This window comes from Myotis yumanensis, unplaced genomic scaffold, assembly GCF_028538775.1.
Source record: "Myotis yumanensis isolate MYYU_CA2020_CCGP unplaced genomic scaffold, mMyoYum1.0.hap1 SCAF_9, whole genome shotgun sequence".
Lineage (NCBI taxonomy): Eukaryota > Metazoa > Chordata > Mammalia > Chiroptera > Vespertilionidae > Myotis > Myotis yumanensis.
The window spans coordinates 78,527,281-78,539,364 of NW_027223760.1; the positions used below are offsets into that span (position 1 = coordinate 78,527,281).

Consider the following 12,084-nt stretch of genomic DNA (forward strand, 5'->3'; position numbering starts at 1 on the left):
GGCTGGGATTCGGGGCTTCTGCTTGAGGTTGATGTCGAATGTCTCTTGTCTCTTTGCCCAGAACAAGGAAGTGACCTGCAAGCGGGAGAAGTGCCCGGTGCTGTCCCGGGACTGCGCCCTCGCCGTCAAGCAGAGGGGAGCCTGCTGCGAGCGCTGCAAAGGTGACGGCTCCTGGCGGCCTTCTCTTGCCTCCCCTTTTATTCCTCTTTCTCGCCCCTTCCTCTCTCTCCCCTTCCTCTTTCTCCCCCTTCCTCTTCACTCAGCCCTTGGCACATGGGTGTTGGGAGGGAAGCTGGTGTGTGTGTGTGCATGCATGTATGCATGTGTATGTGTACACGCATGTGTGTATGTACATGTGTGTGCATCACGTGTGTGCATGCAGGTGCGTGTGTGCATGGTTGTGTGTGTGTGTGTGTTGGGGGGCTGGTGGTGATCAGGGGGCACTCCTGGTGGGGGTTTGAAAGTGTGGTGAGCATCTCTCTGCCTATTGCGTTTGTTTCTGAGGCAAGTTGCTGCAGTGTCACAGAGATGACCATGTGAGGGCTGTGCACGCCGGTACACACGCACGTGGGCATCTTCATCTGTAAAGTAGTTTCACTCTGTTTTTCCCAGGCTCCTCCTATGCCCTGCCCACCTGAGCCCGAGTCCCGAAGCCCAAATGCTATCACTTTGGTCCCTGTTGCCTGCTTGCTTTCCTTCCCAATGAAACGTAAGCTTTTGTCTTTGATGCATTCCCACGGCGCCCGCACCCCGACCTCCTTTCCTGTGGCCTGCGGTGCACATGTCCCCCCGGAACACACTGTTGGCTTTTTGTTTGCTTTTGCTTACTTGTTTATCATCGTCCTCAACATTCTAATTATCGAGCATCCTCGCATCCGAAGCATGTGAAGGCTCTCTGAGGCTATGATGGTGTGTGTGTTTGTTTTGATACTTTCAATATGGGAGAAGCATGGAGAGAAGAAGGCAGAGAAGGCGTATTGTTAGCTCATTCATTCTACTAAGGAAGTTGGACCACTGAGAATTCCCATATTAGGCCGTGCTTGTGTTCAGATTCATATTTTATCCTATGTGTACTACCATCTATTTGGGCACTTCTGTAATTGTGTTGATAGTTTATGTATAACTATTGGACCCTCATTTCATCCCTTAAACCATTACAGGAGTTTCTGTGCATTGCATCCTGGTAGTTATGACCATGGCCATTCTTGATGGGTTTTTCCTGGCTCATGGCCAGTCTTTGATTGAGGCCAGGCCGCTGGTCAGGAACATCTTTCCTGAGTGAGGACACTGTTCCTTGGAAAAGCCCCGGGCCCTGTGGGTTGTGAGGTGTGAATTACCTGGTTAACTTTAAGACCTTTCCCCCCACCTGTTGTTTTCATCATGGTCCAGAGGGACTTGCTTTCCCAAGATGCTGGGTAATGGGTTCATTGGTTTATACTCATCACATAGCCCACACAACAGCAGGTCATTTCTATCTCATTTTCCATATGAGGAAACTGGGGGGCCCAAAGAAGTTAAATCATAGACCCCCAAGATCAAGCAGAAGGGTGTCTATGCCTTCAAGGAGATTGCTCTACTGGAGGGGTCAGAGAAATGCCATCCGTGGGGGACATTCTCCAGGGAAGCAGCTAGAGGGGAGGCGGACAGCGGGTGGGCCCGGGGCTGGGAGTGTGCGGGGGAGGGTTTCCCCAAGGGGCAACCCACTGTCATGAACAAGAAGGAGTTAATCACATCCAAAGAGGGCTGTTCAGGGGAAGGCTCCCAGGGAAACCGGGGCACACAAAGGCATGAAATAGTTCTTAGGCACCGCCTGCCACTTATAATCACCCAGGGAACGTGTTAAAGTACCAGTTCCCGGGCTTCCCTCCAGATCTGTTGAATTAACACAAATCTGGAATAAGTTTTTGTTTGTATGTTGCTGATTGTTTGGGGGAGGGGAAAGGGGCAGGCAAAAATGGAACAGAATTCTACCATGATTTCTATTTTCCTCTGAAAGAGTTGTTGCTATTGAAAAGGCAATTCGGGTTGAGGACAGAAATATGAAAACTCTGGTTTCCAAGATGGTATGTGTGTGTGCATTTGTGTTCACATTTGTGTTCCTGTTTGCTTCTGATTACTCATGTGATTCATTCGTTCATTCATTCATTCATTCATTCATTTATTCTACAAGTACTTACTAACCTACATGCCGGGTGTTTATGGCATGGCACTGGCTTACCAATTGTTCTTAACTTTTAGGAAGCCAGAATATTCTTTTTTTTTTTTTTTTTTTTTAAGTAAGTAAATTATAAGGAACTCTTCTCAAGCCAGTGTTTCAGTGTACTTTTCAGATCATTTTATGTTAGGAATGGTTATACATTTTTACCCAACTATCTAACAACACTGCAAAAGAGTCATCTAATTAGAAAACACTCAATATTGCTTGATGAAAACAAATGAGATCATTGAGAGTCAAACAGGCATTTTTGGCCTGTTTTCTGTATTTACTTGGACTGAGAATCACCCTTTCATTTGGGGTTCTTTCATAAACAATAATGTATTTGTTATCCAACTATATGTTTGTTATTAGTGGATCATAAACAAATAAGGTGTGTTTCAAATATTTATAGGTCAGATTCCATCTCCATCATGTGGAGCATAAAATATAATTGTCTGCAATACTTCGACGAAAGACGTAAGAAAAGAGTCTTTCATTTGTCAACTGGGGTTTGTTTTGCACAGCCTTCTCTTGTCTTTGATTTCTGTGAGCTGGGTCTTGTTTTTCTGAGTGGTGATCCCATGGGCTGCATTTTTTAAAACAGTTTAACTTTCATATTTGATTTAAAAAGTATCCTACGATGTCTCAGAAAATGAAAGAGGTAAAATGTAAATATTTGCACACCAATTTCCAAAATTAGGACAGCCTTCCTCAGTTCTGATAAATAAGATTTTGAGAGCGAAACATGCATGGAAAATTTTAAGGGGATTGGGCTCATTTATGTAGACCGAGGGCTGACCTGTGTAGCTGTGAATAATAGTTAAAGATGGAGCCTTATTAATTATCATTTGCTTTTCATACAGTACAAGGCCATGGATTAGGGGCCTCTTCTCAATGTTGCCTTGAGAATGACCTGGAACATGACCGTGTCTTTTAGAATATTACTATGTGGCTGTTTTTGAAGGGGTCCAGCCACTTATCATATACAGGAATGAGCATTAAAAAAAAAACAAAACAAAAAAACACACAACTAAAAAAAAAAAAAATAACCACACTCTCTTTGTTGGTGGAGTAAATTGACTTATTGTTTAAACTGTGGAAGATAGAAAGGCTGAGTTAGCCATGCATGTGTCCATCTGTTTGTTTTTAACAAACTTCTTTTGACAATTGCATCCATGCATTGCCCAAACAAAAGACTGTCACTTCCCTCCACTTCTGTGTTCCTTCCCCTTAGTCACAACCAAATTCTTAGTAGCATCGGTCGTATTTATGATGCCGTTTGCCCAGGTTTCACATCCCAAATACGGAGCGACCTGGACTTGCTTAAGGTCTGTGCTCTGTCATTCATCTTCACTACACTGCGAACGAGACTAGGAGACTGTTTGGATACACACAAACCCCGTCTTTAGATAGTCATAGATACTGCTGTCTTCGGCCCTGTGGTGGTGATGGTTATCATTCTGCCTTAACAGATGGGGAAACAGATGTTGAGGGAGGTGATCTTGTTTTCCAAGATTACACAGTTGTGAGAAGCTGCAGGGCCCCTGGTGCAGGAGGCTCATTCTTGCTGGTATCACACTGCCTGTGAGATAAGGAGGGAGGAGAGACCAGGGCAGTGAGGAGGGTTCTGGAGATAGAGGAAAGAAAGGGAGGGAGAGAGAGAGAGAGAGAGAAAGAGAGAGAGAGAGAGAGAGAGAGAGAGAGAGAGAGAGAGAGAGAGACCTGAGGTCAGTTTGCCTGCACCAGTCTGCCACAGCCTCCTGGGTGGACCACCGCGTCACAGGAAGGATGCGGATGGAAGCTGTGTGTGGACGCAATTGAAGATGGCATGTGGCTTAGAGGCAGGGGCTTTTCTTCCTAACTGACATTCTTTTGGGAAACTCTAACTTACTCTTTTCCTCTTCAGTATCCAAGATGAGCTTGACTCCTTTGTGAGGATGTGTGTGCCTGATTTCCTAAAAGAGTTTTAATAGGCAATTCAAAGTATACAGAGGCATCGATTGTAAAACCAGGCTTCCTCCCTCTCTTGACCCCAGCCATCGGGTCCCCTTTCCTGGGGACAGCCACTGAGCAGGTTCCTGGGGACCCTCCAGAGCCAGGCTCTGCATGCGGTGAGCGTGGTTTTCCATTTCCCGCCGCACAGAAGTCTCCACCAGTTTACTCCCAGCTGGGTTGTTGTTAACCCTCAACCGAGGACATTTTTCCGTTGATTTTTAGAGAGAGAGGCAGGGAGGGGGAGAGACAGAGAGAGACAGCAACATCAATTGGTTGCCTCCCACACGTGCCTGACCAGGGCAGGGGATGGACGCTGCAACTGAGGTATGTGCCTGTGACTGGAATCAAACTCCAGATCCTTCAGTCTGCAGGCAGATGCTCTATCCACTGAACCAACTGGGCTAGGGCTGCTCCCAGCTGTTTTAACGCAGAGGCTGACCTAGCACTTAAAACATCTTGGAAGAGTGTGTTGCTCTGAAGAACATTCCCACCATGGAGCTACCGCGGTCTACTGACAGTGCTGTATTTTCCTCTATTTAGAGCTGAGGAGACTGATGTGTTTCTTGATGAAAATTGTTAGATGATGGTATGCCTGGAAGTACATTTAACCGATAATTATTTGAACCTTTAGCAGTATGACTAATTTTGTCTACCCAGCCCTAGACATTTGAGTGGGGTTAGTAATATATTTTTAAAGCTGAGGGGGAAAAAAACAAAATAAAAAAGTATGGGGGTTTCTTTTTCACTCTTCTTTTCTCTAACTGAAAAAAGATGTATAAGAAGTTATATTTCATAGTTTGGCTTTTCCATAATATAAACCAGGCTATTTTGGCATTTAAATAAAAATGACCCTATTTGTTTGAGAAGATTTTGTGAACATTAAAATCATCCTTTACAAAAATCTGTTTTCATTGTTAAAACTGGTCAGAAAATTTAAACCAGAGATCAGCTTTCCCTGTCAAGTTTGTCCCAGTCCATCTCTCCCGGCCTCTGTCTTTCGCATCCTGTAGGATTTTGGAAGGCAGTGTAAGCGGGGAGTTTGTGGTTGCCTCTGAGTTAGAAGGCTCCATGGCCAAGGCTGGCTGCTGACTTGGGCTGCACCAGGTTTCCCTGTTCTAAAGTGGGTGCGTTGAGAATGGTCGCCATTGTGACGAAGGAGGCTGGGGGCCCTGTCCCTCTGTTGAAGTGCTGCTCTCAGCACCTGGGTGTCCTCTCCTGTGGCCCCCAGCCTGACAGTGCTGCCTCCAGTGACTGATGCCCTGTCTGCTAATTTCCTATTGATGTGTGACAAGTTCTGATGAGCTTAGTGGCCTAAGATAAGTTTGACGACTATGAAGTGAAATGTATGTCTGTGGGTGTGACTTGTGTCTCTATATAAAGATGTATGAATGTGCATGCACCTCTTTATTATTTTAAAAATAGTCACCAGGCTGCAGTTATAACCATTCTTATTGGGCTTTGATCAGTCTCTTCACATGTTGGCACTTTTTTTTTTATTAACATCAAATGTTCCAGGTTTGTGCCCTGGTTGAGCAGTGGTTAGAGCTTCTGCCTTCAGACCTAAGGGTCATGGGTTCGATTCCCGGTTAAGGGCACACACCTAGGTTGCAGGTTCAATTCCTGGCCCCAATCAGGGCATGTATGGGAGGCAATCTATGTGTCTCTCTCACATCAATGTTTCTCTCTCTTTCCCTCTCCCTACCGCTCCCTTCCACTCTCTAAAAACCAATGGGAAAAATATCCTTGGGTGAGGACTAACAACAGCAAAACATGTTCTAGGTTTGCTTTTCGAAAGGAACCTTGTTGAGAGCTCATGTGCATCTGCCTTAGGATTCTGTCTGCTAGAGAGTGCATTTACCAGGACTGATGTGGTAATGGAGGTGAACAAAGTACATTGGTATGCCCGTGAACTTGAGTGCCTCCTTCACTCAGATGAGCTTATTGGCACCAAAGCCAACTAATTATGTCTCCAGTAGCTTCATGGTGAAAGGGCCCGAGATGTTTATCTGCAGGCGTGCTCGGGCAGCGACCACTTGATGTAGAACACAGGCAGCCTTCCGACCTCTGGGGAACGTCTGGGCATCCTCCGAGCCAGGCCCGGGACAGGCAGAGGGGTCCGATTTAAACATGCACTCTGAGGTTTTGACATTTTGAGTTCTGGGGACTGTGGGATGGCCAGCTGCATGAGGCTGTGAGTGCAACTTCAGACTTCAGGAAACTTTGAAGGCCGCATTGAGGTGCTGAATGAGAGGGAGTTCCTGTGCCGTGGGGCCTGTGCATTGGAGGGTAGTGATCACAGCCCTCAGTCACCTGAAGACTGGAGGGAAAGGGGACTGGACTTGGAATTAGGTGTGGAATTCGTTTCCTCCTCTGCCGTTTGTATGACTTGACCTTCACTGAGTATAAGTATGTGCTCTTTTGTGTCTGACTTGTTTCACTTAACATCAAGGCTCATTCATGTTATAGCATGTTTCGTTACTTCATTCTTTTTTAAGACAGCATAATATTCCATTGCATGCATATGCCGCATCTCGTTTATTCATTCACCCATCAGTGGGCATGTGGGCTGCTTTCACTGGGCAGCTGTATTCTTATTAGCCCCCAGCTGGGGAGCTTGGGAGCCACGGGAATGAATGTTCTCCTGGTTAAATGATGAGTTCTTACGTGCTAGGAGGAGAGGAAGGCCAGGTGCAATGCCACAATGGAAAAGATGCGAGTCCTGGTATTCTTATGTATTTTATCTAAGTATCAATAAATGTCTGTCCCACTGGTAGCTATGACACGCACTCACCACCAGGGGGAAGATACTCAACACAGGAGCCGCCATGATGCGTACTGGCCAGCTATAATAATAACAGCATAATATGCTAATTAGACCAGATAGCTGAACGACCTTCTGAACGTCATTCCGGACATCCTTTTGGATGACCTTCTGGACAAAGCCGCAGCGATGGGGGCTGAGGTAGAGATGGTTAGGGGTGATCAGGCAGGCAGGCAGAGTGGTTAGGGGCAATCAGGCAGGCAGGTGAGCAGGTAGGGGCAATCAGGCAGGCAGGCGAGCAGTTAGGGGTGATCAGGCAGGCAGGCAAAGTGGTTAGGGGCGATCAGGCAGGCAGGCAGGCAGGTGAGCAGTTAGGAGCCAGTGGCCCCAGATTGCGAGAGGGATGTTCGGCAGCCTAAACTGGCAGTTGGACATCCCCCGAAGGGTCCTGGATTGTGAGAGGGTGCAGGCTGACCTGAGGGAACCTCTCCCCTCTGTGCAGGAATTTCATGCACCAGGCCTCTAGTTTAAAAATAAACGGCATCACGGACCTGGCACTGACAAACTAACACTTGGCTTCCCCCAAGTGGGACACAGGCCCCGCTAACACCCCAGAGCAACACCCCACCAAATCGCAGCAATGCTGCCAAGACCCCATGTGGCCCACAGCCCAGCCCAGCCTGAAAACAATTGCTGTGGGCACCAGGTAATGACATCACATAGCAATGCCTGGCTTCCTCTCCCTAGCAACTAGCCTCCTTGGAGTTTCTTCAGACCAGGAACGAGACTTGCTTTATAGCCAGGTGCAAACATTTTACAGTTTAACCAAATGTTTGTGAAGCATTTTCACATGCCTCATCTCATTTGATTCTCACGGAAGTCCTGGAGTAGGTAGATAGGAGACTTGGTGGAATCCTATTTTCTTTTCATTAGCCAGAAAATGGAGATTTAGAAAGTTTAGAAACTTGACCCGACTGAAAAGAAATAAGAAATGTTGAAACTTTGAAAATGACTTCAGGTTTTCTCACTGCGCAGAATATAGTCAAACACTGCTGCAGTTAAATATTTTACCCTTTGTTCTCCCTGTGTGATCTACAATAATAATCTGCTTCATGTTGACATTTGCTGCTGTGTTGCTGACAATTACCTGAAAGAGAAGTTGGGGTGCTTCACCAGGCTGGAAAAAGTTTAGCTAAATTAGAAAACAGGTCTAATTAAGCAAGTTTATTCTCTATATATAAAAGGCTATGTATTGCGCATGCGTGGTATATATAAAGCTCTCGCTGATGCCAATCGCACACGTGTGTTTCGATCTGTCATTGTTGATTGTGAATTTGGTTGACACTTCTGTTATAGAGGGCGAATAGTGATATTAAAATACTTCTTCTAATTAATTTTCTTTCAATGTGCACGAATCCGTGCACCAGGATAGTATAGAATAAACAGCTTGACCTCTGATGCCCATTAAATACCCTAAACCCTAGTGAAATGTTCCTGGTCTGTTGTAGGCAGAGAAGAGGTTTCACAGACCCAATAGCCTCTGATGTTAATAAATAGTTCTGGGTACAGTGGTGTGTTGGTAGCTCGAAATGACCATCGTGGGAGTATTTACACCTTAGAAACTGGAACACACTAAAAATCGGGGCTTTTAGCAGCATAACTCAGATTGTCCGTTGTTTTGTGTTTTTTAAATTATCAACTGTTTTTTGTTTAATTTTTAATTTACAATTTTTTATTGTTGGCAGTATTACAGATGTCCCCCCCCCGCCCATACCTCTCCTCCAAGCCCCTGCTGCACCCCAGGCCTTCACCCGCTATTATCTGTATCTATGGGATCATGGACAGTGTGTACATCAAGCCTGACTTTCTCACATCCATAACCTAAGAAATGGTATGAAAAGGGATATGCCCAGCATGGGTATTTTGTAACCATAAGCAAGTTTATTCTAACATTTCAATAAAAAGCAAAGGACCTACAATAGCTAAAATAATTTTGTAAAACAAGAATGAAGTGGGGAGACCTTATTTTCTTAAGCTGCTACCATGTACCCTGAGCTGTGAAACATGTGCCTATCTGAAAAAGGCATGAATCCACCTGTGGTGTCTGAATTTAATCTGGTGATCTCTTAAATATTTTTTATTTTTTTATTTTTTACAGAGAGGAAGGGAGAGGGATAGAGAGTTAGAAACATCGATGAGAGAGAAACATTGATCAGCTACCTCCTGCACGTCCCCTACTGGGGATGTGCCCGAAACCAAGGTACATGCCCTTGACCAGAATCTAACCTGGGACCCTTCAGTCCGCAGGCCGATGCTCTATCCACTGAGCCAAACTGGTTAGGGCTGGTGATCTCTTATTGTTTGTCGCTTCACAGCGTCAGAAGCCTGAGGACCAGCGTGATTGGGAGCCAAAGGTTCAGGCGTTTAGAACAGTTTAAACATAAATCCTCAAAACCAGGTTCTGCCTCGTCGGCTACAAGGCCTGCATTTTAATTTATCATATTGGCCTTCAGACACCATGGAACATGATGGTAAAGCATCCCTGAAAGGCAGGGGCCGTCTTCCCCAGGGAATCATCTTTATTCCTGAGACTGCCCCTCTCTGAGCTGCTCCCAGGCTCCCGGCAGGACGCAGCTAATGAGCGGAACGTGGATTTCGGAGCAAGATAAAGAGTGTGTGCGTGACCTGCACAGAGTGATGTGGCTTTTGTGGATCCTGCTTTCCTCGTTTTGAAAACTAGGGGTAAAATGTTCTCTGCCTAGAATGCATTTTTGGGGATAAAATGTGAAAACTCCAAGTCTGATGCCTCACCTATAATAATTATGCAGTGACTTTAATTTTCTCTCTTCTTTTCGTTTCTCCTGTTGGAGGATGATGGAGCTAACGTTTATGAAAGTGGTTTTTGGAACTCGTCCTTGGCAATCACCTCGGTGACCAACGTCTCCTGCCCACATCAGAAAACCAGCCTGGTGACCTCACAGGACGGTCTCTCCCATGTTTTCTCCCTTCCCCACTTCTGCTCAGCGTGAGCTCAGCTTCCCTCTTTCTCCTCTGCCCACAGAAGCAGTGGGCGTGGGCTCTCTGAACGTGGGGCGCAGAGGGTGGAATAGCAGCTGCAATGCTGACTTAGCCGGGGGTGGACGCACTCCCACATTTAGGGGTGATTCTGAAAGAACCGAGCAAATGCAGGAATGATGGACCATGTGCTCATATAAAAAAAGTGGTTGCAAGTATTTTTTTTTCCTTAACACATCGCATATTTCCTTTATTGTATTAAAAATTTTTAAAGTTAGAAAACATATTATACCTAATAGAATACTGAATTAGTTTTGGCTCATAGAATCTGTGTTACAACCTTGATGTAGGCCAGATAGTGTGTATGTCATAATCCTAGGCAGTTCAGAGGCTGGTTCTGTAAGCCACACAATTCCATCACTTTATAGACGCCAATAAACACATAGATATCCAAAGCAGTCACATGGAGATTTTGCGTTCCTTTTTATTGGTGAAATGAGCTGAACTTGCACGCCACCTGTACTCATCTGCTATTTCTGTATATTCGGGGTTTTATTTCTAAAGCCATCAAAATTAAGTAGAGTTTTCTATCATTTATCTTCCTATTGCTGATGATTTCATTTCAATCATATATTTAAATCCTAATTGGAAAACAGAACAAAGAAGTTATGAAAACGAATGTTGTGGCCAGAAGGCTCCTCTTTAAGAACTCGGTTCATGGGTCTGATTCTTTCTCTTGGGATCGAGGAAATGGTTTGGCTATAAAATCTCCATTAGCCCCAAATAAGCAGCATTGCCTGCAGGATCCCTGGGAGGTAGGGCCTGGAAGAGTAGTAACGGCCTGTTTTCAATGAACTCCTAAGGACACCATTTAAGCCCTAGAATGGCTGGTCCGATTTTATGTTTATCCCTCCTGACTCTGCTTCTGCATGTTTCTGGAGAACAGCGTCTGAAAAGTGGTTCATTACACAAATTGGATGGGCCTGGGGGAATTGGGGCTCACTGACCAAGTCCAGGGCTGGGTGCCGGATCAGGTGGCCTGGAAGCCCCAAAGCCTGGCAGACCCGCCTGCTCTGCCACCCTGCTCCATGAACTGACTTCAAAGACCCCAAGTTTGGTTTAATTTAAGTAACTGTGGTAGTTTGCATGCTAACTCTGCCCCCAACGGACAAGAATAAACTAGTAATTTGGGGGAGAGAAGTGGATTTTGGAAAGAAAAAGACACCTGAAAATCAGCTGGAGGTGAGTCTTGAAGAGTGTGGGAAGAGGGGCCGGAAAGTGTTGATACACTTGTCATTTCAAAGGTTTGGTAGATGGTGGGATGCTCAAGGGCTTTCCAGAATGTGTTCCGTCATAGCCTGCCTGGTCCGCAGAGGAGGAAGGAGTCGGTTAGGAGACACAGATCTAGGAAAGCTGGCTGTTTCTGCGGGTGGAATAGTGAACTGAACTGTCCACCTGCCAAGAGGAGAAGACAGGAGGTCCAGGGAATGTCATGCTTCCTGTGTTCGCCGCCGTGGTTTCTGGGAATGGCTCTATGTTGGAACTTACTGTTCATTACCAGTGAGAGCAAACAGTGATGAAGCACAAGCTACACACAAAGTACTGTAAGGGATTTGGACATGGATATTTCAGAGGCCATGTGTGCATGGAGAAGGGGCATGCCCTGAGTGGGGATGGCTTCCCAGAGGCGGTGACCTTGAGATGAATCTTTTTTTTTTTTTTTCGCTTAAAGTATTACAAAGGGTATTACATAAGTGTCCTTTCCACCCCCCCCCCCCCCGCCCTTGACAAGCCCCTGCCCTCCCTTACCCCCCAGTGTCTTATGTCCATTAGTTATGGTTATATGGGTGCATACAAGTCCTTCGGTTGATCTCTTACTCCCCTCCCTCCTGTCGCCCAACCCTCCCTGGCCTTCCCACTGCAGTCCGACAATCAGTTTGAGGCAGCTCTGCCACTGTATTTATTATTGTTCAAAAGTTTGTAATGGTCTTAATTATCCATGAAAGAGTGAGATCATGTGGTATTTTTCCTTCATTGACTGGCTTGTTTCACTTAGCATAATGCTCTCCAGTTCCATCCATGCTGTTGCAAATGGTAGGAGTTCCTTCTTTTTAAC

General features: G+C 45.7%; 1 protein-coding gene across 3 annotated transcripts in view; it reads left to right on the forward strand.

Moving 5' to 3' along the window:
* The window catches only part of BMPER (BMP binding endothelial regulator), a 200,117-nt gene that overhangs the window by 33,328 nt on the left and 154,705 nt on the right, over positions 1 to 12,084 (forward strand). For all 3 annotated transcript variants that reach the window (XM_070424770.1, XM_070424773.1, XM_070424772.1), the window contains exon 3: positions 62 to 161. In XM_070424770.1, coding sequence (XP_070280871.1) covers positions 62 to 161 — 100 coding nt within the window. The remainder of the gene's footprint in view (positions 1 to 61; positions 162 to 12,084) is intronic.